This window comes from Nilaparvata lugens, chromosome 9 (genome assembly GCF_014356525.2).
Source record: "Nilaparvata lugens isolate BPH chromosome 9, ASM1435652v1, whole genome shotgun sequence".
Lineage (NCBI taxonomy): Eukaryota > Metazoa > Arthropoda > Insecta > Hemiptera > Delphacidae > Nilaparvata > Nilaparvata lugens.
The window spans coordinates 36,753,855-36,777,392 of record NC_052512.1 but is presented as its reverse complement, the minus strand read 5'-3'; the positions used below and the strand labels follow the sequence as shown (position 1 = coordinate 36,777,392).

Sequence of the window (23,538 nt, the reverse complement as noted above, 5' to 3'; positions counted from 1 at the left end):
ATAATAAATATAATAGTAAACTGTTGAGTATTTTATTTAGAATCTTACAGTTTTCTATAGTTTACAATAAATTACATCCTATTAATGGGTCAATGACTCAAGTATTCTTAAACTTGTATTACTCGTGTCTTAACGAAAAGATAAAAATATAAAATAATGTTGATTTATAGAAGTTATTTGCTTATATCCGACATGAGTTATCTCATGGCAATCTCTAGTTCCAAAATCCAACTACAGTGTAAGATTGGTGAATACCGTATGTATCTTTTACGTAGGAAAAATATTTGCAGAAATAAAATGAGCCTACGCCACTATGAGAAAATTATGGTGAGTGGTGGCTTTATAAATGAAATATCGGGGCACCGAGCTAGGCTCGTTATTTTTATTTATTGATAAACAGAACACAATTCTTTAAAATGACCGTGTTTATTGACCAAAGTAATTTAGCAAACTGAGTATAAACTCATTTTTAATGAAACATGCATTACCAAGAATTGTTGGATGTCAACGTAAACATCAATTTAGCCGACTGCTAGCCGACATTCGTAGGTTGGTGTTTACCGTATATATTATTTCAAAAGATCTATTGTTCTAATTAGATCGAAGCTCCTATATTTTATAATAATAATAAGAGGAAACAGAAAGGCCTCTTTCACACGATAGGAGACGTGCAACTTGAACACTGAACAGTGTTCAGGTTTTTTGTCGAAGTACATTGAGTCCAATCATGTCTTTCACATGGTGATCCCGAGCCAGGAACCTCCTTTTGTCACATCTTTTCCCCTCGAGGCAAGTAGAAACCCGTTTGGATCGAGATACTAGCGGACAAATCGCCGCTTTCACATGGTGATTCTACGTCTCTCCGGTCATCACTTTTTTCAAAATCTATCTTTCTTGAAAATGAAGATAGAAAGATTATGATTTTGGATTTGGATTCAGCGACCCTAAATTCTGTAAAGCGTAAGTCCCGTTTTCGAGAATATCCGAAAACAAGGAAGTTGTGACTTTTTTTCAATAAAGCTTTCCATTATCATATAATTATACGTTAAAAACGAACAGGTACTGTACTATACAGTACGTATGTACTGTAGCCACAGAATAGATACAGAATGGAAACTTGTAATCAAACGCCTATCTTACCAATGCTTTTTACATGACCCCAATACTAAACACGTCACGTGACCTTGGGAAGTTCCAATCCTGGTCTTCTGATTGGCTCGTGGCAGTGAATGAGATCAATTGATCCGGATCATTAAAGTGATCCGAACCTACCATCAATACTATTACAATGCGGTGCTTCCTAACAAGATGGCGGATTTTGGCGTCAGGGTATAGCCAAGTTTCCGTACTGTATGTATGCTGTGCTGTAGCTATTATAATACAACACGCACTTTATTTGTGTAGGAGATTTGGTGAGATATTATTTATCTTGATTTCTGAAAATACCCAAAAATAAGGGAGTAAGATAACTTTGAAAAATCAACGTTTTCCTGACGATTGACAAAACAGATTTTTTTCTAAGACATATTATGTATTGAACTAAAAACGTGTAACAGATATCCAGATTACTATTCAAGCTATCAAGCTTTTCATAAATTTATTTATCTCCCCATGGCAGTAGGTTAGCACCCAACGTTTTCACTTAAACATTTCTGTGATAATTATTGAATTATGATAGAGCACATTCTCGTATATTGATCTTCTAAATCCAGTTACATGCACATCGATTCCCGTAAAATAGATTTTTACCGTTCTTATGTATTCTACCAGGTACAGCGCAACTTGTCGAATAAAATTATGTTTGATTCAACAGAATTCATAAGAACGGCAAAAAATCGAACAACAAAAAAGCCAAAGTTTGTGTCGACGGTATACGACATAGAAAGCAAAAGCTCGCGCTTGGTCCATAGTTCTACGACTGAGGATTCAGCTCAGCGACTAAAATTGATAAGCCATGATTATCTTAATCACTACTCATATAATAATACAAAGTATAGAACTGCTTTTTACTATGGTTTTAATTCTTTAATGAAAATAAAACGAGATTCCGGTGTCAAAAGCATCAAAGTTGCCAGGCTGATCTGGACTATTCATAACTTTCTCAGTATGCATTATCAGCAGTTCTAATACAAACACAGACATCAGTTTCGTTTTAGTTGGAATGGAATGACATTTTTTATTCTTTCAGTTCCTATTTCTTATAGATCGATTCAGATCACCACAATGTTTATAATAGATTTTTCTGATTGTTTCAAAGAAATATTTACTGGTATTTTGGAGTTATATTCAACCACAGAGGAAAGAAACACTACTTATGCTTTTAAACACTACCGTACTTTATGCTTATTCCGTGATTCAACTATTTGAACCTGATAAACTATAGTGAGGTCCACGTTATAATGACAGTATTTGATCAACTTTGGTTTTGCTATCCTTGTCTATCATTCGACAAAGCTGGTGTTACTATCCTTTTCTAGGTTCACAACGATGCCAATTATGTTTTTGACAATGTTGAAATATAATTAATTAATGCAGAGAATCGGCATCGCTATTCTTCTATCTTTATCCACTGCCATTATAACGTGGACTTCACTATAGATTGTTGAATGACAATTGAAATTCAGTGAAGTTCACTTATTGTCCTTTTCATCGTATTTTATTTGGTGATGAGTGGAGATGATTCATGAGTTCATATTTGGATTCATCTTAATTTTCTTTTGAACTTTTAAAAATTAAAAATGTTCATGTTTAAACCTTTTATGTGGTATGCACATTTCAATTATAATTTTAAGATATTGGAATAAGAAGAATATACATGCTAAAAGACGAACTTTAAACCCTTAAAAACCACCCTTATAGTTGAAATATCGCCAAAAGATTTCTTAGTGCGCCTCTAAAGGGCCAACTGAACATACCTACCAAATTTGAACTTTTTTGGTCCGGTAGATTTTTAGTTCTGCGAGTGAGTGAGTGAATCAATCAGTCAGTCAGTCAATCAGTGAGTGAGTGCCATTTTGCTTTTATATATATAGATAATTAAATTGAATCATCAAATTAATTGGATAAATTATTTAAAAAAAAAATCTTATCAATACATAAAAAACTATTATTGTCTATGTTACAGATAACTCAACTATTTTAGTTGTGGACTATTTTTATCATCATAAAAATTAATCAACTAATAAATCAGCAACTATTTTAGTTGTAGACAATATTAAACATCATAAACATTTCTTTAATCTCCAACTTCTTTTATTCATATCTATCAGTTATTATTTTAGTTATTTTTAACTCAATTTCAAGTTTATCAGGTACAATAATTATTGTATTGTATGCATTTTTGTGTCGCTCTACAGTGTCAAGTGTTTTGTTTTCCTTTTGGTAAGAGATCGGAAACCGATTTGTGAGCATTAACATTCTGCATAGGCATAACAGGCCATAACATTGAATCCACTTTTCATGAAAAATATTATCAACCTCCTGTCATTGTCACCAACAAACCCATCTTATTTAGAATCATTTTCCGTCTCACCATCGTCTAAATTGCCTACTGCATATTCCATTTTTCCGTCAGTTGACTGATTTCTTATAATTAATTATTAGAAAAGTTGTAATATGTTTATATTGTGAATATGGAGACGATATAAAGATACCTCCTTGATAAGTCCGGTGTCCCTGGAAACAGTGTCTCTAGCACTTTCAATGGAGAAAATAATAGGATGACATGGCTAAATCCTCACAATAATACTGTACTTACTTTACTGGCCCTTCTCATTAGATTGAAATTTGTATTCATGAGCGAGGTCTACTGTTCACAGAACTACTAGTACTGAAATGTTCTATCTAATCACAGTAGATTGAGATTAATTCCCAGAGGAATGCAAAAATTTCTCTCACAAAGAAAGGCCCGGTCAAATTTTAATCCTGATTAATTTCACGTGAACCAAATCATAGAAGACCATTTCAAGAAGATGGATCTCCTGGAATTAAACAAGATTGAAAATAACCTTTTTTTTGCATTGTTGCTTTTTTGCAACCGGCACTAAGTACCTGATTGAATGATTACAAAAGTTCAACAGCTGAGTCATAATTTTGACACCGCCCCACAAACATGAACTTGCTCACTCATTTCCATCATGAACAGACAACGAAATTATTATTATCATCTGTTTTTCCAAGGATGAATAATGATTATCCTTTTAATGTCCTTCAGCGAGTTTTCCCAAGGATGAGACCTAGTGCAATCAAGTTTTTATATTATAAACCTACTACACGTTCTAAATTTTGTGAGAATCGTTGGAGCCGTTTTCGAGATCCGGTGAAATACAAATATCTAAACATATAAACAAAAATTAATAAGAAAACAAAGATATTGTCAAATTTCACTACAAATTTATTAAAAACTTTAAAACAGAACCATGGTTTCACGTTTACCAACGTATCATCAGCTGTACTGATCCGTTGGTAAACGCTGTAACCATGGTTCTGTTTTAAAGTTTAGAATAAATTTTTAGTGAAATTTGACAATATCTTTGTTTTCTTATTATGGAGAGATTTCACATCACCATCAATTCTACTAATTTTAACAAACATAAATTGCTCGTTTAATAGTACAGGATTGTACATTAACTTGGCTGGCTATATCTAGACCTATAGTGAGGTCTACATTGTAATGGCGGCAGTGGAGAACAGCATTGCCATTGCCAGTGCCTTCTATAGAAGATAGCTGATACCGGTATATCTGTTCATTCTTGTTAATGGCACTGATAATGATGAAATACTGCTATTATAACGTGAACCTCAATATAGCAACTGATTAAATGAATAGCTTTCCAACGAACAACACACATTTAATAAATAGCACAATCTTTATTAGTCGTATCCAAACATTTAAGGGAAACAGTTTACGTTAATTGTAACACATAATAGCTTGATTTACATTTTTAATACATAGAATACAAACATAATAGTGAAATTCGCACAATTTCCAATAAAATATAAAATTATCAAACAAATAATAAAATAGGGCAAACGTAAACAATTAGGTAGGTAGGTCTATCCTACCATTGTAAATGTATATCTTGAAAAAGTTTACAAACATTATTCTCTAGGGGCAAAATACGACTTCCCTCTACGATACATTATATATTTTATTCTTGGACGAGATTCAACAGTTGTGCGTATGATAATATTAAAAAGTTTAACAAATAGCAGGCACTTTCAAACTTAAAATTCAATAAAACATTCTTATACATGAAAATTAATATCCTTATATCTAGCTTGAAGGCGACTCTATGAAATATATAAGAATAATATAAAATTTTCAAGCACGTCTATTATACCTGTATATTCAATTGTCAGTATATATCAATAAAATATAGGCTATAATTTGAATTATTATACTTTGGTAGTGACTTTTAGCAGCTCTTTACAAAAACTATTATATTTGACACATTTTACAGAAAGCTGATAATTTTAGCAGCCTTTCTAAAAATTAACTACTGTACTCCTATTTCATTGAAATAAATAACTTCTGTTTAGGAAGACAATATAATTAATATGAGATAACATGATTATTTGATTGTATTGATTAGATTGATCATATTTATCTGATTAATTATTAGATTGTATTTATATATTTATTTAGTATGGCAACAATGTCAGTATAATTTCAAGTACGAGGGACGTTCAATAAATTACGAGACAAATATTACTACTCAAAAACGACTCGAGTTGATCTGCTTGAAACCTCAAGGACATGCAGTTGACAACCTTATGATGACATCTGAGTAGTTGTTCAATCATATCTTTCAAGGATAACAGCAAAAATTAACTTAGTTAATGAACCATCTTTCAAATCAAATTGAAAACATGGAAAAATACTTAAAGCAATTATATTATAATTTAAGAACCGAAATTTAACGATACAAATTTTGTCATGACATCCAAGGTGAAATAGGAAAGTTTTATAACTTGAATGATTGACATCTGTAGTTGTTAAGGCTTTAGAAGAATCAAGGAGAAAAGTTGCATAAGTTTATGATATTTTTTCTCCAGGTAGAATTTAAAAATTCAGCTTCAACAGATTAATTTAATTAATTCAATTATTAAAAAGTATGATACCATGGTAGGAGGTAAAAGTTGCGGATTCAAGATTGCAATACAAGAGTTCATGAGCGAGTTTTCCAACCCAGGGGGTCACTAGCTTAGAGGATGAAATTCAATTTATTGAGCTGCTGAGACATCTGTTTGGGTTGGTAGTAGCGGCGTAGCTGGAAAAGAAAAATATTATAGAAAAATCTTTTATAATCAAATATATTTTTATCTAAAGCAGCGGTTTCAGCCTCGTTTACAAAAAAGCCTGTTGAATTTGAATCTTGATTAAATGCCTCGAAAACGAATTATAGAAGCCTTCTTTTCGAAAAAGCCTTCTCTGATTGGTTCTCGTATCATTTAATCATAATTTATAAATATAACTTAATAAATCTAACAGGTTTTAGTGCAACCGGGCATCAGTGTTGTGTTTCAATAATAATAATAATAATAATATAATAATAATAATAATAATTTGGTTTCATTATTTGTAATAGAAATTGAAACATGGGAAAATGAACCAAAGACAAAAGTGAGAACAAATCAAACGAAGAGAGGAAAGTTAAGTTCTCATTGACAATGGAGAGGAGGCAGGCAAATAGAAATAAGTCACAAAAGTCTGGTGTGGTACACTCACACAAATTTCGTTGCTCATTGAACTGTCGGCCTCATTCTTAAACGAGAATAATTTAGGGCAATAACTTAATGACGATTGGCGGCTAAATATTTAAAATTACGATCCTACTATTGTATATAATTGTTGATTTTGCTCAGTGTCTATTATTATCAAGATGAAGTATACATAACTCCAGAAAACCTATACAACTATATAATACTGCTGAGGTACTACTGTATTTTGAAAAAGCTTATCGACGTACCAATGAAACCAGATACAACATCGGACACACATAGCCTACACAATATAGAACACCAGAAACCTTTACTTATCCTTCCATTATGAATGTCAGGTTTTATTATACAGAGTTCAAGTAAAATTTATGGAAACAGCTTAATATTTATTTTACAAGGATATTAATTTGACAGTAGGCTTCATTGGGGTTGCTATTCGAATAAAAAAACTACTTTTCTTTCGCTTCAAAATTTATTCTGCCATCTTAGAACCCTCATTTTCAATCCAACTTCATTTTTTAAATGGGAAGGTGGTTGTATGATACATTAATTCGATACACAATTTTTGAATTCGATACACAATTTTTTCGATACACAATTTTTACTTTCCTTGCCCTATTACCATAGGTAAGGAAAGTATTGCTTTCGAAAAAAATTAAGGTACCCCAATTTCACGTTTTCTATACGTTTCAAGGTCCCCTGAGTCCAAAAAAAATATTTTTTGGGTGTTGGTCTGTGTGTGTGTATGTGTGTATGTCTGTGAACACGATAACGCCATTCCTAATTAACCGATTGACTTGAAATTTTTAACTTAAGGTCCTTATACCATGAGGACCCGACAATAAGAAATTCAATTCAAGATGGCGGAAAAAATGGTGGATAATTACTAAAAAACAATGTTTTTCACGGTTTTCCCGACAACGGCTCTAACGATTTTCTTCAAATTTATACCATGGATAGCTATTTATAAGCCCTATCAAATGACATGAGTCTCATTTCTGAGAAAATTGCAGGAGTTCCGAAATATTCTTGAGAAAAATGGCGATAATCACTAAAAAACAATGTTTTTCACAGTTTTCTCGAAAACGGCTCTAACGATTTTCTTCAAATTTATACCATGGATAGCTATCCATAAGCCCTATCAACTGACATGAGTCTCATTATCTGAGAAAATTGCAGGAGCTCCGTAATATTCTTGAGAAAAATGGCGGATAGTTACTAAAAAACAATGTTTGTCACGATTTTCTCAAAAATGACTTGACCGATTTTTCTCAAATTCATACCCTGTATAGTTATTTATCAGCTCTATAAACTGGCATGAGTCTCCTTTCTGGGATACTGGTGGGGGGCCCACCTCATCCTTGAGAAATGGACTTTGTAACCTCCTTCTCGTGCATGAGGTAGGTAGGTAAGTAGGTAGAGCAGTTCATAAAAAGTACACATAGTCGAGATATTTCATCTGTAGAACAGCTGTTTTGACGACTTTCAAAAAATCATCGAATTTCACAATAATTTACACAAAGGAAAAAGTTCTCTGAAAACAGTTGTATAAAACACAGAGACCTTAAAGAGATATAGACCCACAATGCCTATGCCTTCCCAATGATAGCTCTTACTTGAAATTGAAGGCCGCCATTGGGGTATTTTAGCACAAGATATTATATATAATTATATATTTGTAATATTATAGATTACAAAGGCATTGGTATGTAGGTAATCTTCCAGGTTGCCCGCTCAATGGCCGATTTCAATTCCAAGTACGACACTAGCGCTGCATGTGGGTCTATGCATCTTTAAGGTCTTTGTATATACACATATACAGTAGTCCGATCGTAGTTTCAAATATGTTGCCGCCAATCGTCACTATGTTATTCCCCTAAATTATTCTAGTTTGAGAATGGGGCTTACAGTTCAATGAGCAAGGAAAGTTGTGTGAATGTACCACACCATTTTTTACTAATTATATCGTATTTTTTCGCTGATTCAACTGGATAATGCTATATTTAACAACATAATGACAAAAATATTTCTGTTAATCGCTAAATGGCTTTGTTTACATGTCATATCTCGAGACACAGTGATTGTAAATGGATTGCAATTTTCTCAGAATTTAGACTCATGTCAGTTGATAGGGCTTATAAATTAATAGCTATCCATGGTATAAATTTGAAGAAAATCGTTAGAGCCGTTTTTGAGAAAACCGTGAAAAACATGGCTTTTTAGTCATTATCCGCCATTTTTCTCAAGAATATTACGGAGCTCCTGAAATTTTCCCAGAAATGAGACTCATGCCAGTTGATAGGGCTTATGAATAGCTATCCATGGTATAAATTTGAAGAAACCCGTGAAAAACATGGTTTTTTAGTCATTATCCGCCATTTTTCTCAAGAATATTACGGAGCTCCTGAAATCAGACTTATGCCAGTTGATAGGGCTTATAAATAGCTATCCATGGTATAAATTTGAAGAAAATCGTTAGAGCCATTTTCGAGAAAAACGTGAAAAACATGTTTTTTTAGTAATCCGCCATTTTTTCCGCCATCTTGAATTGAATTTTATTGAATTCCTTATTGTCGGGTCCTCATGGTATAAGGACCTTAATTTAAAATTTCAAGTCAATCGGTTAATTAGGAATGGAGTTATCGTGTTCACAGACATACACACATACACACACACAGACCAATACCCAAAAATCATGTTTTTGGACTTAGGGGACCTTGAAACTTATAGAAAACTTGAAATTGGGGGACCTTAATTTTTTTGGAAAGCAATTTTTTCCTTACCTATGGTAGTAGGGCAAGGAAAGTAAAAAAAGGGTTAAATGGCGTTATATACAATCGATAAAAAACTTGCTTATTTTCAAGTACTCGCGAGGCATTTAATTAATTTGATTCGCTGAATCCGAATCTGAAATCACAATTTCTCTATCTACATTTTTACGCGATTCAGTTTTTGGTGGATAGGCAAAAGACGGACGGTTTGATGGAAAAAGATTCCCGGCCGATACATTTCAAGTTTGACGACTTGAGCTTGAACACCCATCCTTTTTACCGTCCAGACGCAACGACTTGCATGCTCCGACTTTTGCTTGAGCAAAAGACTGAAGCTAAACTTGAGCGTCTGGACCGGGCTTAAGAGAAAATAAAGGGCGAAAACCGCACTTTGATACCTACACCGTTTCAAAGTAATTCATATTAAAATATACTAATAAATCATACAAAAATCTGACATCATCATTTTCTGCTCAACGTGTTAAATATAAGTGGTTAATTCTATGAGAGCTAGGAGGACCGCGAAATTTAGAACTGGTTAACAAGTATGATATATGAGCTGTGTGAAGGTAACAAAAAAGAGAGCTTTTCAGCTTTACTTACGAGAGATGGTTGTTTATGGGTCAGCCGAGTGCTGAAGACTGAGGTTGTGGAGGGAGAAGCCTTCTTCTCCAACAGCAATGAGGGTGAAGCGGGGGAAGGGGAACTGCATGAACAATTCTGTCTTTCTTATCTCTCGAGTATTCTTAACAATAAGATTAGGCTAGATTTTACTCAAGTGTTTACTAACACTTTATTAACACTTTACTAACACTTTATTAACACTTTACTAACATTTACTAACACTTTCCTAAAAGTGGAATTTGATACTTTAGATTTTTTTATTTACTCATTTACTTTATTTTTGTATGATTTATCAGCATTTGTGAATTACTTTGAAACAGAGATATCTATATGCGGTTTCGCCATTAAATTTCACTTGAAATTCAGTATTGAATAATGTATCATATGACCTATTAAAAAAAATTTTTTTTAAGAAGTTGAATTCAAAATGGCGGTTCTAAGATAACGGACAAAAATTTTGGAGCCAAGTAGCCAAGATGGAAGAAGTAACTACTGAAAAGATTCACAAGTTGCACACAAAAACCCAAATCATCAAGTCTCCTCAACAGTGCTCCCTGATCAACACGATCAAATGCCTTTGCATAGTCTGTGTAAATGACATCAACCTCAAATCCAGAATCCATTGCCCTCGAGACCTATGAAAATAATTTTCACCAACGCTGTATAATGATTACTCAAACACTGCCATATATATTATGTAATGTGAGAAAACTTTGAAAAAAGGTGGAAAGAATATATATAGACTCACATATAGACGGATAAAGCGATTGGGTGCCGTCCAAATTAAATCCGATAGGCGCATCGACGCCTGGGGCGGCCGGGGGTGCAGAAGGGGCGTCAGTTGGCCCTGCCAAGGGCGCCTCGTAGACAGGCACCGTCCCCACAAACACAGGCACTTCCACTGTCAGGTTGCTATGGCAACCGCCCACCTCCGCCTGATTAGCACACAATCACTGAATTATTCATTCATAAAAACAATTTTGTCAGTCAATGTAGACTGTATAAAAAGAACCAAATAGAAAAATTGATACAAGAAAAGAATGAAAAGTAAAGCTGCGTTCACCCTAGAGTTAATAACACTAGTTATTAACTTGACTCAATCGTCAAAAAATTACCTTAACAAAAGTTAATAACTCGTGTTTTTAACAGAAAATTCCTTCAATGATTTATTTCAGCCAAAAAATACATCAAGTACATTAGGCTAGGTCAATTTACAGATAAGTCATATTATTACAATAACAAATATATTATCAACTTAAATTATTATCACAGAATGCACTAAACTTATTCTTTAGGAATATAATATACGCAAAATAAGATTTGATGGATGATAATAGAGTGATAGAGTGAAAAGTGATAATGGAAATAATTAACTTGTTATTGAAGAAAATGTTTTTAACATATGATAATGACTTTTGTTATTAACATCAGTTAATAACAAAAGTGTTAAAAATTTGTTATTAACTCCGGTGTAAACCCAGCTTAAGAAGAAAACTTTAAGACTAATTCGATTTTCACTTCATAACTATATTTTTTATTAAGTTTGTAGAGTGAATATTGATGTTGTGGAACTTTTCCATAATTGGAGAGACTTGAGATATTGTCAAAAGACCACTTTATTTGAATAAAAATTATTATTTAACAGGTGCATGCTTTCGTGTGACCTCACACATTATCAGCTGATGATTAGAAATAATCTGCTCCTGAGAAATAATAATTTTTATTAATAAAGTGGATTTTTGACAACACTTCAAGTCTCTTCAATTATATTCTTTATTCATACAATAAGTCCAGTACATCATCGAATGGATAGGGTGCTATTCCTCCCCCCAATTTAGATAAGGTCACACATAGTCCGAAATAGGTCGTCTTCACAAAATTTTCAGTCCTCAAATATTATTGGATGAAGAGACAAATTTTGGACAATAGTGTCCCCTCTATTAGCACTTGACCACGTCGTTAGAAAAAATACATTCGAATACAATACAAAATACAAGATATTTAATGAGGTCTGAGGTCTACGTTATAATAGCAGTATTTGATTGACATTGGTGTTGCTATCATTGTCTATCTTTCGATAACGCTTTTTTTTCCGCCGCAACGTTTCCAGATTGTTTTTTAAGAATATAAAAATATAATTAATCAACAAAACTCTCAATCTCAGTTATGAAATACATTATTTGAGCATTGGAAGATATATTTTCTTGTTGAATGAAATATAATTGATTATTTCAAACAAGAATGAACAGTTAATATCACATTAGATGAATACAAAAAATACAAGAGATATGGTGAGGTCCATGGACAGCAACACCCATGATGATGAAGAGTTTTTTCAGCTGCCTGAATGCTCTAAAATGCTCTACGACCGCTAAAACCATACTGACGTTATAACTTATTGACTTGGCCTCTGTTATGTATGTAGGTGTTCTAATCTTTTGAAGTGATCTTATGCATCTATATAATATGCTCTTGGATCAAGATATCTATAGTGAGGTCCACGTTGGCAGTGAAAAAAGGTGGAAAGAATATATATAGACTCACATATAGACGGATAAAGCGATTGGGTGCCGTCCAAATTAAATCCGATAGGCGCATCGACGCCTGGGGCGGCCGGGGGTGCAGAAGGGGCGTCAGTTGGCCCTGCCAAGGGCGCCTCGTAGACAGGCACCGTCCCCACAAACACAGGCACTTCCACTGTCAGGTTGCTATGGCAACCGCCCACCTCCGCCTGATTAGCACACAATCACTGAATTATTCATTCATAAAAACAATTTTGTCAGTCAATGTAGACTGTATAAAAAGAACCAAATAGAAAAATTGATACAAGAAAAGAATGAAAAGTAAAGCTGCGTTCACCCTAGAGTTAATAACACTAGTTATTAACTTGACTCAATCGTCAAAAAATTACCTTAACAAAAGTTAATAACTCGTGTTTTTAACAGAAAATTCCTTCAATGATTTATTTCAGCCAAAAAATACATCAAGTACATTAGGCTAGGTCAATTTACAGATAAGTCATATTATTACAATAACAAATATATTATCAACTTAAATTATTATCACAGAATGCACTAAACTTATTCTTTAGGAATATAATATACGCAAAATAAGATTTGATGGATGATAATAGAGTGATAGAGTGAAAAGTGATAATGGAAATAATTAACTTGTTATTGAAGAAAATGTTTTTAACATATGATAATGACTTTTGTTATTAACATCAGTTAATAACAAAAGTGTTAAAAATTTGTTATTAACTCCGGTGTAAACCCAGCTTAAGAAGAAAACTTTAAGACTAATTCGATTTTCACTTCATAACTATATTTTTTATTAAGTTTGTAGAGTGAATATTGATGTTGTGGAACTTTTCCATAATTGGAGAGACTTGAGATATTGTCAAAAGACCACTTTATTTGAATAAAAATTATTATTTAACAGGTGCATGCTTTCGTGTGACCTCACACATTATCAGCTGATGATTAGAAATAATCTGCTCCTGAGAAATAATAATTTTTATTAATAAAGTGGATTTTTGACAACACTTCAAGTCTCTTCAATTATATTCTTTATTCATACAATAAGTCCAGTACATCATCGAATGGATAGGGTGCTATTCCTCCCCCCAATTTAGATAAGGTCACACATAGTCCGAAATAGGTCGTCTTCACAAAATTTTCAGTCCTCAAATATTATTGGATGAAGAGACAAATTTTGGACAATAGTGTCCCCTCTATTAGCACTTGACCACGTCGTTAGAAAAAATACATTCGAATACAATACAAAATACAAGATATTTAATGAGGTCTGAGGTCTACGTTATAATAGCAGTATTTGATTGACATTGGTGTTGCTATCATTGTCTATCTTTCGATAACGCTATTTTTTTCCGCCGCAACGTTTCCAGATTGTTTTTTAAGAATATAAAAATATAATTAATCAACAAAACTCTCAATCTCAGTTATGAAATACATTATTTGAGCATTGGAAGATATATTTTCTTGTTGAATGAAATATAATTGATTATTTCAAACAAGAATGAACAGTTAATATCACATTAGATGAATACAAAAAATACAAGAGATATGGTGAGGTCCATGGACAGCAACACCCATGATGATGAAGAGTTTTTTCAGCTGCCTGAATGCTCTAAAATGCTCTACGACCGCTAAAACCATACTGACGTTATAACTTATTGACTTGGCCTCTGTTATGTATGTAGGTGTTCTAATCTTTTGAAGTGATCTTATGCATCTATATAATATGCTCTTGGATCAAGATATCTATAGTGAGGTCCACGTTGGCAGTGAAGAAAGATAGAACAACGTTGCCGATCCTCTGTCTTGTCAATACTCTCTATAGACGGTAGCTGATGTACAGGTTTATTGATGTAATATTAACTGTTCATTCTCTTTTTAAATAATCAATTTTATTTTATCAAGCAAGAAATTATAATTTTCAATGATTTCATAATGAATTTTCATAATTAAGATTGAATATTTTGTTAATTAATTATATTTTCCTACAGTTACCTTGAAAAGTGACCATTCCTGCACTGATTAAAGAACGCAAAGAATCACTTTTCCACTCTAGTTCGCACGCAAAGTATTACTTTGCATACTCTTAATACTTTGCGTATTATCTTGCAGCCATCCCAATCAGCTGGTTCTATCTATATTTTTTCTGATTTTCAAATAAATAAAAATGAGAACTCATTAAATTATACATTTTGAATATTATTAATTATTCATTATTTCAAATAATATTTTTTCATTCATAAATTGATTGGTTGAAAAATTATTTAGAAATTAAGATTTACTCAAAATTATTCAAATTTTCAAATTAATTGGATTCATTTAATTTTTAATTTGAATAAATTATGGATTATTGATTTTCAATTGGATTATCAAGTTTAAAATGAATTAAAGTTGTTATTAATAACAAATTATTTAGCGTATGGCTTTCAAGACGTATCAATCAGTATCCATTCCATTTTCAGGATCATCATTGGAATAATCCCTTGTCATATATCCAGTCCGTTTAAGTAAGCTATTGACTCTGGAGTTGCCATCAAGAAATCTTCTTCTGTTCCTCCTCTGAAGGCTGTGATTGCACACTCTTTCACTATATGGTCAATTGTTTGTTTTTCCCCACATTCACAGGAGGGCGATGGTATTTTGCCCCATTTATACAACAAGTCACCACATCGACCGTGCTTGGTTCTAATTCTGTTTAGAGTCGACCAAGCTTTCCTTGGTAAGCCAAAACCTGGTGGCTTTTGGGAGAACCATGGGATTTGATCTCGCTGCTTCATAGTCCATTCCTGCTGCCATGCACTAAGCAAATTGAAGTTCTGTTCTGTAGCAGTATCGATTGCAGTTTTTGTTGGTGGCTTTCTTGATCGCAAGCGGGTTTTATTTGCATTTTCAATATCCTCATGTATTCTCAGGTCTGGGTTATTTGAAATTTTTTCAAATTCTCTGATGAGAGCATTTTTACGACGCAGGTTTGGTGGTGGTATGTGGCTTAGAACTGGAAGCCATTCAGTAGGTGTTGATTTGATGACTCCACTAATCATTCTCATTGTATTGTTGAGTTGGGCATCTATTCTGTGTGTGTGAGGACTGTTTAGCCACACAGGTGCACAATATTCAGCAGCAGAAAATACAAGACTCAGAGCTGTTGAGCGCAGGGTTGAAGCTGAAGCCCCCCAGCTAGTTCCACAAAGCTTTTGAACAACATTATTCCTGGTCCTCAACTTTTCCGCTGTTTTTGTTAAGTGGGCTTTGAAGGAGAGAGTTCTATCGAGTGTTACGCCGAGGTATTTAGGAGTGCTGTTATGGAGGAGCAATGTGTTCTCAAATTGAATTTTGAGTTCTTTCTTGGCAAGTTTGTTGTTTAGGTGGAAGCATGAAACCTCTGTCTTGCTGGCGTTTGGCTTCAAGCGCCATTGTCGAAAATATCTTCCAAGTTTTTCCAGATCTTGAGTTAAGACTTCCTCTGCTTCTTCAAATGATTTAGACCCAGTTGCTAGTACCCAATCATCAGCATAGCCAAACTTTTTAGACTGAGTCTCTGGCAAGTCAGCAATGTAAAGACTGAAGAGCAAAGGTGCAAGGACTGAGCCTTGTGGCAGGCCATTTTTCAGTTTTCTTTGTGTACTCTTGTTGGCACCCATGATGACTTGGAATGTACGATCACTCAGCATGTTGTTTAGAAGACGAGCTGTCAGTTTACATGGGATTACCTGAAGAAACTTATATATCATACCCTCCCTCCAAACTGTGTCATAGGCTGCAGACAAGTCGATGAAAGCAGCGGAGGTTTTAAGCCTCTCCTGGAATCCTCTTTCAATGAATGTGGTAAGTGACAGAACTTGATCACAGGTGCTTCGCTTTGGTCTAAAACCAGCCTGTTCAATTGGTATTACATCAAAGATCTTCTGACAAATTCTGTTGTAGATTAGCCTTTCCAGTAATTTGAAGAGTACTGATAGTAATGCTATAGGCCTATAGCTTGCTGGCAAGTCTGCAGGTTTTCCAGGCTTCAAAATTGCTATTATTTTTGATTGCTTCAATTCCTTTGGTATGTTACCTGTCTGCATAATATCAGTGAAAAATCTTGCCAGCCATACTTTAGCATATTTTCCACAGTTGATAAGGAATTCTGGATTTATGTTATCAAATCCTGGTGCTTTACCAGGCTTTGTGTCCCTGAGTGCAAATCCAATTTCTTCAGGTGAAAAAGGCTGACCATATTCTGTTGCCATTGCTTCATTTTTCAGCTTTTTCAGTTCATGCTTAATCTTAATTGAATGTTCCTTATCTTTTGGTACTCTGGATGTGGCTGTTATATGAGATGCTACATCATTTGGACTGACACCTGTCTTTGGTCTCTGGGCAGGTGCTGCACTGCCCAATTTCCTCAGCAAAGTCCAGGCTTGGCGGCTTGAGGTCTGGAAGTTGAGACTTTCTACTGTTTCCATCCATTTTTGTTTTCTTGCAGAGTCAAGGCTTTGGAGAAGTTGGTCTGCCACCTCCTGATCACCAGTCTCATTAAAGCAATGGTAGAGTTCCTCACTATCTTGAGACCAGCCTGGAACATATTCCCTGCGATACCCCCTGGGAATGCATTTCTTAGCAGTGCTAATCACTGCTCCAATAAACCTGCTACAGTTTTTGCTGGTAGGTGGGATCCATCCCAGGCATTTGTCCAACTCATTTGAGAAGAGTTCCCAATTAGCTTTTCTGAAGTTCCACCGAGGACGAGGTATGGAGGTTACTAATGGGATTTGGATGCCCAACCTTATTATAACTGGCCTGTGTTGACTGTGGGGGAAGTCACAAAGAACTCTGCGGCTGACTGGTAGAGGTTTGCCTCTCTCATCAGTTGATGCAAAACATAAATCTGGGTTGTATCCCTGTCTCCAAGCAGCCGAGCTGAATGTGAATCTGTCCTTGGCGTCATAAACAAGGTTTAAGTTTTCATCCTCGGCCCATCTCACTACAGCTTCCCCATTTGCATCACAGTGTCTGTATTTCCACTGTTCATGATGGCTGTTGAAGTCACCCAAGTATACAGCAGGGTTAGGTTGTGTTTGGATTACTGTGCTTGGCCATGCCACAGCCGGCGGCTTATAAATATTGGTTACAGTAATGCTTCCTATTTTGACGACCACACTATGGATTTCATTATCTGAGGAAGTGGAGATAAGAGAAGCATTTTCTATATCATGTCTCACGTAAGTCGCTACTCCATATGCTTGATGATATGTGGCACCAAGTAAGTCATATCCGGGTATCTTGCCTCTATTTTTCAATTGCTCCTCAGTGTCACAGTGAGTTTCTTGAAGTGCAACCAGATCAATATTGTCTCTTTTTAAAATCTTAGATAAGTACTGACTCTTAGAATAACTTATGCTTTCTATATTCAAGTGGCAAATTTGGACTGATGGTCCAATATTTCTTGTCGGCAAGTCCTGAGAAGGACTGTTGGTTTTGTGGGTTTTGTGTATCGGCAGGTTCATTTCGAATACTGATTAATACTGATTAATAACAAAATTATACAAACATTTGATGGATTTCAGCCATCATTTTACCCATAATCAACCACTTCTCATATTCAATGGTAACTGTAGGAAAAATTTAATGTGAAATACGTGAGCAAAGTTCCTCTGCTGCACTCAAGAAATCATTCCGCCCTCGCCTACGGCTCGTGCGTAAACGTTTCTTTCGGTGCAGTAAACTGTCACTTTGTGCACTAGTTGCACAAATAACTACTCTACATTGTTAAAAAACGATCTGGCAACAGAGCAAAGCGAGAAAGAGATAGCGCTATCCACTTTGTTTAATGATAGACAAGGATAGTAATACAATTGCTTATCAAACACTGCCATTATAATGTGGACCTCACTATAGGAATTCTAATCTTTTGCATCTATATAATATGCTCATGGATCAAGATATATCTATCTAATTCTAATCGAATACTGCTATTATAACGTGGACCTCACTGTAAATGCTCACTTATCTGACGGATGTTTGTTTGTTGATAGTTAGTTTAGTTTAATTTTTGACACATAAAGCTGTATAGTTGAGCAGAGCTCGCACAGCATGTGACACGTCAGAATTTTATAATCTTACATTGAAAAGAAACAATGTTTCGAGAGCCCACTCTCCAGCCAACACCCGCTCAACAGAACACCTCAAATCAGTCAGCAAGTGAGTAAGGACAAGCCTCAATGAACATTTTTTTAACTTCCCTAGCAAACTTTTCGTGGCTGTTATCCTTCAGGGCTTTGGGTGAATAGTTTAAATCATCATACCCGGATAGAATGGCGCCTTCTCAACCAATGTCAGCCTATGCACAGGACATCGAAGTAGCGAACCTCCTTGTCTAGTGTTATATGGGTGGGATATTATGTTGTCACAAGAAGTATTCTTATTTCTATGCGCATACACAGCAATCACAAAAATATAATGCAGGCATTGCAAGTAGACCCAACCTTCTAAATATGGGTTTACATGAGCTAATACCGTAAATTATTCGCAGCGCTTTCATAACTATTCATAACTTTTCAGTTTTTCTTTCCAACGATTCGCTACTGTGTGAGGGTTGTAACACTCTGATGCTGTATCCACAATATGTGCTATGTATGTTCTTACATTATTATAGTTACCTGATATTTGTGATGCAAAAAATGAAAACATGAACACAAAAATTATCACGCATTTTTCACTGCATTGTAATTTTTAATATGAACTTCGGATGTCAAGATTTAAAAATGAATAAATTCAGGTTGTGTTACCTTGTGCGAGCACCAAACTGAGTGTCACTCATGGCCTGATGGGCCATGCCGACAATCTCGGCGTCCTTCCATATCTGCACGACAAAGGGGTCCTGGGCATTCTGAAGCAGTTGCACCACGTTCTCGTTCAGGGGGTCCATGTTCTTCATCAGCCACTTTGCCGCCGAGTAGTCCACCTAACATAAATATCAAAAAATTAGTATTCTTCAAACTGTACAGAGTTACAACTACAAGGCACGGATGCACAAAAGCCGATTAAATTTTAATCGTGATAAATTTTACGAAAATCAGTCAGAGAAGGCTTTTCGAAAAGAAGGCTTATCTGATTGGCTCTCGTGGAATTAATCATGATTAAAATTAAACCAGCTTTTATGCAACCATCACTTTATTGCATTATGGAAACTTTTGTAAATAGAATTGAAACAAAAAAATTCAAGTGGAAAAGATTGAGCATGTAAATCTCTACAATTAATGTTCAGTAACATTTTCACCTAAAATTGAAAATAAGCTTGAAATTCGAAATGTGATTATTCAATTGTAAACTGTTGGCAACTGTTGATTCTTTAAATCATTCACTATGAAGAGATAGCAGACCTCTTGTGTCTCCAGCGTTATTTTCCTGTCACCAGCTGGCTCAGATCTTTGAATAGTAGACTTGAGATGCGCGGTAACACTAGCGTCAGGTGATCAATTTTCATAACAGCAAGGAAAGTTGTGTGAGTGCGCCACACCAGCTTTTTTTTGTATTATTTTCTAATGCGATAAATGAATTTATTTCGAAAATTTTTGATTTTATTTGCTGTCTGTTGCAGCGAGGGCTTGATATCATCATGCTGGCACATCGACCCGAAGCGACGCCCGCCAGCGTCCGAGATTGTCGTGTTCCTAGCCAACCACCCGAAGCTGATCACACCCTGTCTGGACGTGCCTCTCAGCTCGGTGCAGATTGAGCACTCGGACACATTCCCGCCTCCACCCGGGGCGGCGGTGGCGGGGTCGGTGGAGTTGGTGGCCAGTCGGCACTGCGCAACCGAGTCGGCGCATCGCGAAACCGATCAGTGACGTCACTCATGTCCAATGGCAGCGCTGCACCTCCGCCTCTCGCTCCGCGCCGCAGTCTCACCTGGATCGAGTCGATGATGATGAAGCATCCTGCGTCGCCGCAGGAGCCGCAGCCGACGGTCGACGGATATGTGGACGTGACGCAGCCGCAGCCGCAGCCGCAGACTCGAGTCTGGCCGAATCCCATTGAATGGCAGCAGGAGGAGGAACAGCAGCCGAGTCACGTGGACAACCAGCAACTCGTGTGGGATGACAGTTTGACGAGGGAACCGCTCTTGCCGCCGACTAGCAATGGCGGCGCGAGGGTTGTGGCCGGCGGGGGTGGTGGAGGAGGGGGGAAAGAGGAGTGCAGGTACGTAGCGATGATGCGAGTGACACCGGTCAACGGCGACAGTCACCTGGCCTATGTTCCCAAACAGCTGATTGGACCCGGTCTAGTGTTGGATGACCAACTGTGATTGGCTGCCATGCAATTGACAAGTGTTGCAACTGCTCTATTTCAGCGAACAGGGCGGGGCTTAGATTGAAGCATAGAGAAAATATAGCTTATGCTATCCTTTTCTCTATGATTGAAGTTATTCGGAACTTGTTGACTGGTATCGAATTGAACCATTTTCGATTCAAAATTCAATTCAATCCATGAAAATCTCTTGCCTATTTTAGAAACATGGACAGGTTCCACCCACTTTTTCGCTACTTCTCTAAAGCCCTGTTGCACAGAAGCCAGTTGAATTTTAATCGTAATGAATTACACACGAAAACCTCGAATTTCATTTTCTCGCCTTCTCTGATTAGTTCTCGTGCGATTAATCACAATTAAAATTTAACCGGCTTCTGTGCAACCGGGCGCCTAAACGTCTAAAGATCCGGGCACACAGAGAGAAATATGCGATCCTATATATCTATCTTCATATATAGATATAGTTCATCTGTGGGATCGCAGATCGCTCAATGTGTGGCCGGAGCCTAAAGGCAGCCAGGGCTCTTCCACAAATTATTTTTTCCATGATTGCTGCTTTATACACTTGCAACATCATGTGGATCCCAGCAACCTTTTGTGTTCTATATCTAATAATGCAACAATAAATCTATCTGTATGTACTAGGAAAGCTTTAGGTCCATATTACATTGAACAACAGGTGGGACACCAACGAGACACCAGTGTGTGAAGCTAAATGGGACACCAGTGAGACACCAATGGTGTCCCAGCGGTGGGATGTCTGGCGACTCTAAAACCTGGTGTCGGGTTAGTGTCCCGAGCGAGACACTAAAACCTGGTGTAATGATCTGAAGCCCTTGGCACTCTTGGTGTCCCAGCCTGGTCACCTAATGTAATACGGCCTCATTACTCGATCAGATAACGTTTTTAAAAATCACTGTAGTGGGATTCACTTTAATAAACCGTCAGCATTAACAATGCGGGAGCATAACGTCAATGTTTCTCATTCAACAAAATAATTCTGACAATTTAAAAAGAATCTCACTATAATTTATCGTATTTTTGCCGGTGAATATTATAGTGTTCGCAGATTCAAAACACTTCTAACTTTTGTATGTGCATTGAGTGTATTCATTTTAATTATTCTAATATTTTATAATTTATATTTTGTGTAAATTTCAATAATATATTCTCATTTGTGTATTTGCTTGTACATATTTGTATTATTTCTGATGTGTAAACTTCAGAATAACTTTTATGCTCAATATTTTCCTATTGAAATTCTTTGTTTAAACTCTATCTGAAGCCTGAGAATTAAACATCTAAAATCAAACTTTGCATAGATGGGGCGGAGCTCCTGAAACTTTTACAGATATGGGACTTGTGGCAGTTGATAGAGCTTATCAATGACTATTCTAGGTACAAATTTTATCAAAATCGTTGGAGCCGTTTTTGAGAAAATCGCGTGAAACCCTGTTTTTAACAACATTTTCGCCATTTTAGCCGCCATCTTCAATTGCATTTGATCGAAATTGTTCGTGTCGGATCCTTATATTGTGTGGACCTTAAGTTCCAAATTTCAAGTCATTCCGTTAATTGGGAGATGAAGATGGGAGGTCAGTAATAGATCTCAGAAAACATTGTAGCCTAATGCCTTTTCATCGAGGGAGTAGAGTGCCAGATTCACAAGCTGATTCTATTAAATCATTCCCTATGAAGAGATAGCAGACCTCGTGTGTCTCCAGCGTTACTACCCTATCACCAGCTGGCTCAGATATTTGAATAGTAGACTTGAGATGCGCGTGAACACTAGCTTCAGTTGATCGATTTTCAAAACGGCAAGGGAAGTTGTGTGAGTGCGCCACAACAGATTTTTTGGTATTGAGTTTTTATATTTTGATGCAATCTATCCAGCAAGTGCTGGTCATGTATGGAGACTCTGAATGTCTGATTATTTATCTTTATTTAGATCATAAATAAACATTCATCTTGCCCAATAGTTGGGCAGTGGAGTATGGATGATTTGAAATACCAATTACAAACTCATTCTTGGAGGAAATTCTAGAATTTTTTGTTCTATTTGTTTAACATTTTAATTCAATTTATTTTTATACACACATATAAGTTTGATACAGGGATTGACAAAAAGAATACATGCAAACAACAACTACAATACACATCAAAACAAAATAAAAATAAAGTGGTGCAAAAAAGGGTGGAAGATTGAAAGGATGGCATTTGTGTTGCTATCCTTGTACACTTGTGACAGAGCAGATAGCGGTATCCTTTTCTACCTCCTTAACCTTGCCAGATAGTTTTCTAACAATGTCGATAAATAATTTATTCACAAGATATTTAAACTCAATTATGGAAATTTATTATAAAATATTTTCTTGACAAATAAAATAGAATTGTTTACTTTCAACAAGAATGAACAGTTGTATCAGATATACCAGTATCAGTAAATTCTTTATAGAAGGCAGTGGCAAGGCAGAGAGATCGGCAACGCTGGTCTGCTATCTTTCTCCACTGTCATTATAACGTGGGCTTCACTACAGCTCCAAGGTGAGTGGAATGATCTGGCCGGAGGAGGAGAGCAAGAAGAGGAAGAG

At 35.7% G+C, this 23,538-nt stretch overlaps 1 protein-coding gene across 1 annotated transcript in view; it reads right to left on the bottom strand.

The window, feature by feature from the left end:
• Positions 1-4,849: 4,849 nt before the first annotated feature.
• The window catches only part of LOC111052209 (arrestin domain-containing protein 17), a 30,028-nt gene continuing 11,339 nt past the window's right edge, over positions 4,850-23,538 (bottom strand). The window contains exons 5-6 of the mRNA XM_039435823.1: positions 12,663-12,849; positions 4,850-6,272 (exon numbers count right to left, since the gene is read on the bottom strand). Coding sequence (XP_039291757.1) covers positions 6,226-6,272; positions 12,663-12,849 — 234 coding nt within the window. The 3' untranslated portion in view covers positions 4,850-6,225. The remainder of the gene's footprint in view (positions 6,273-12,662; positions 12,850-23,538) is intronic.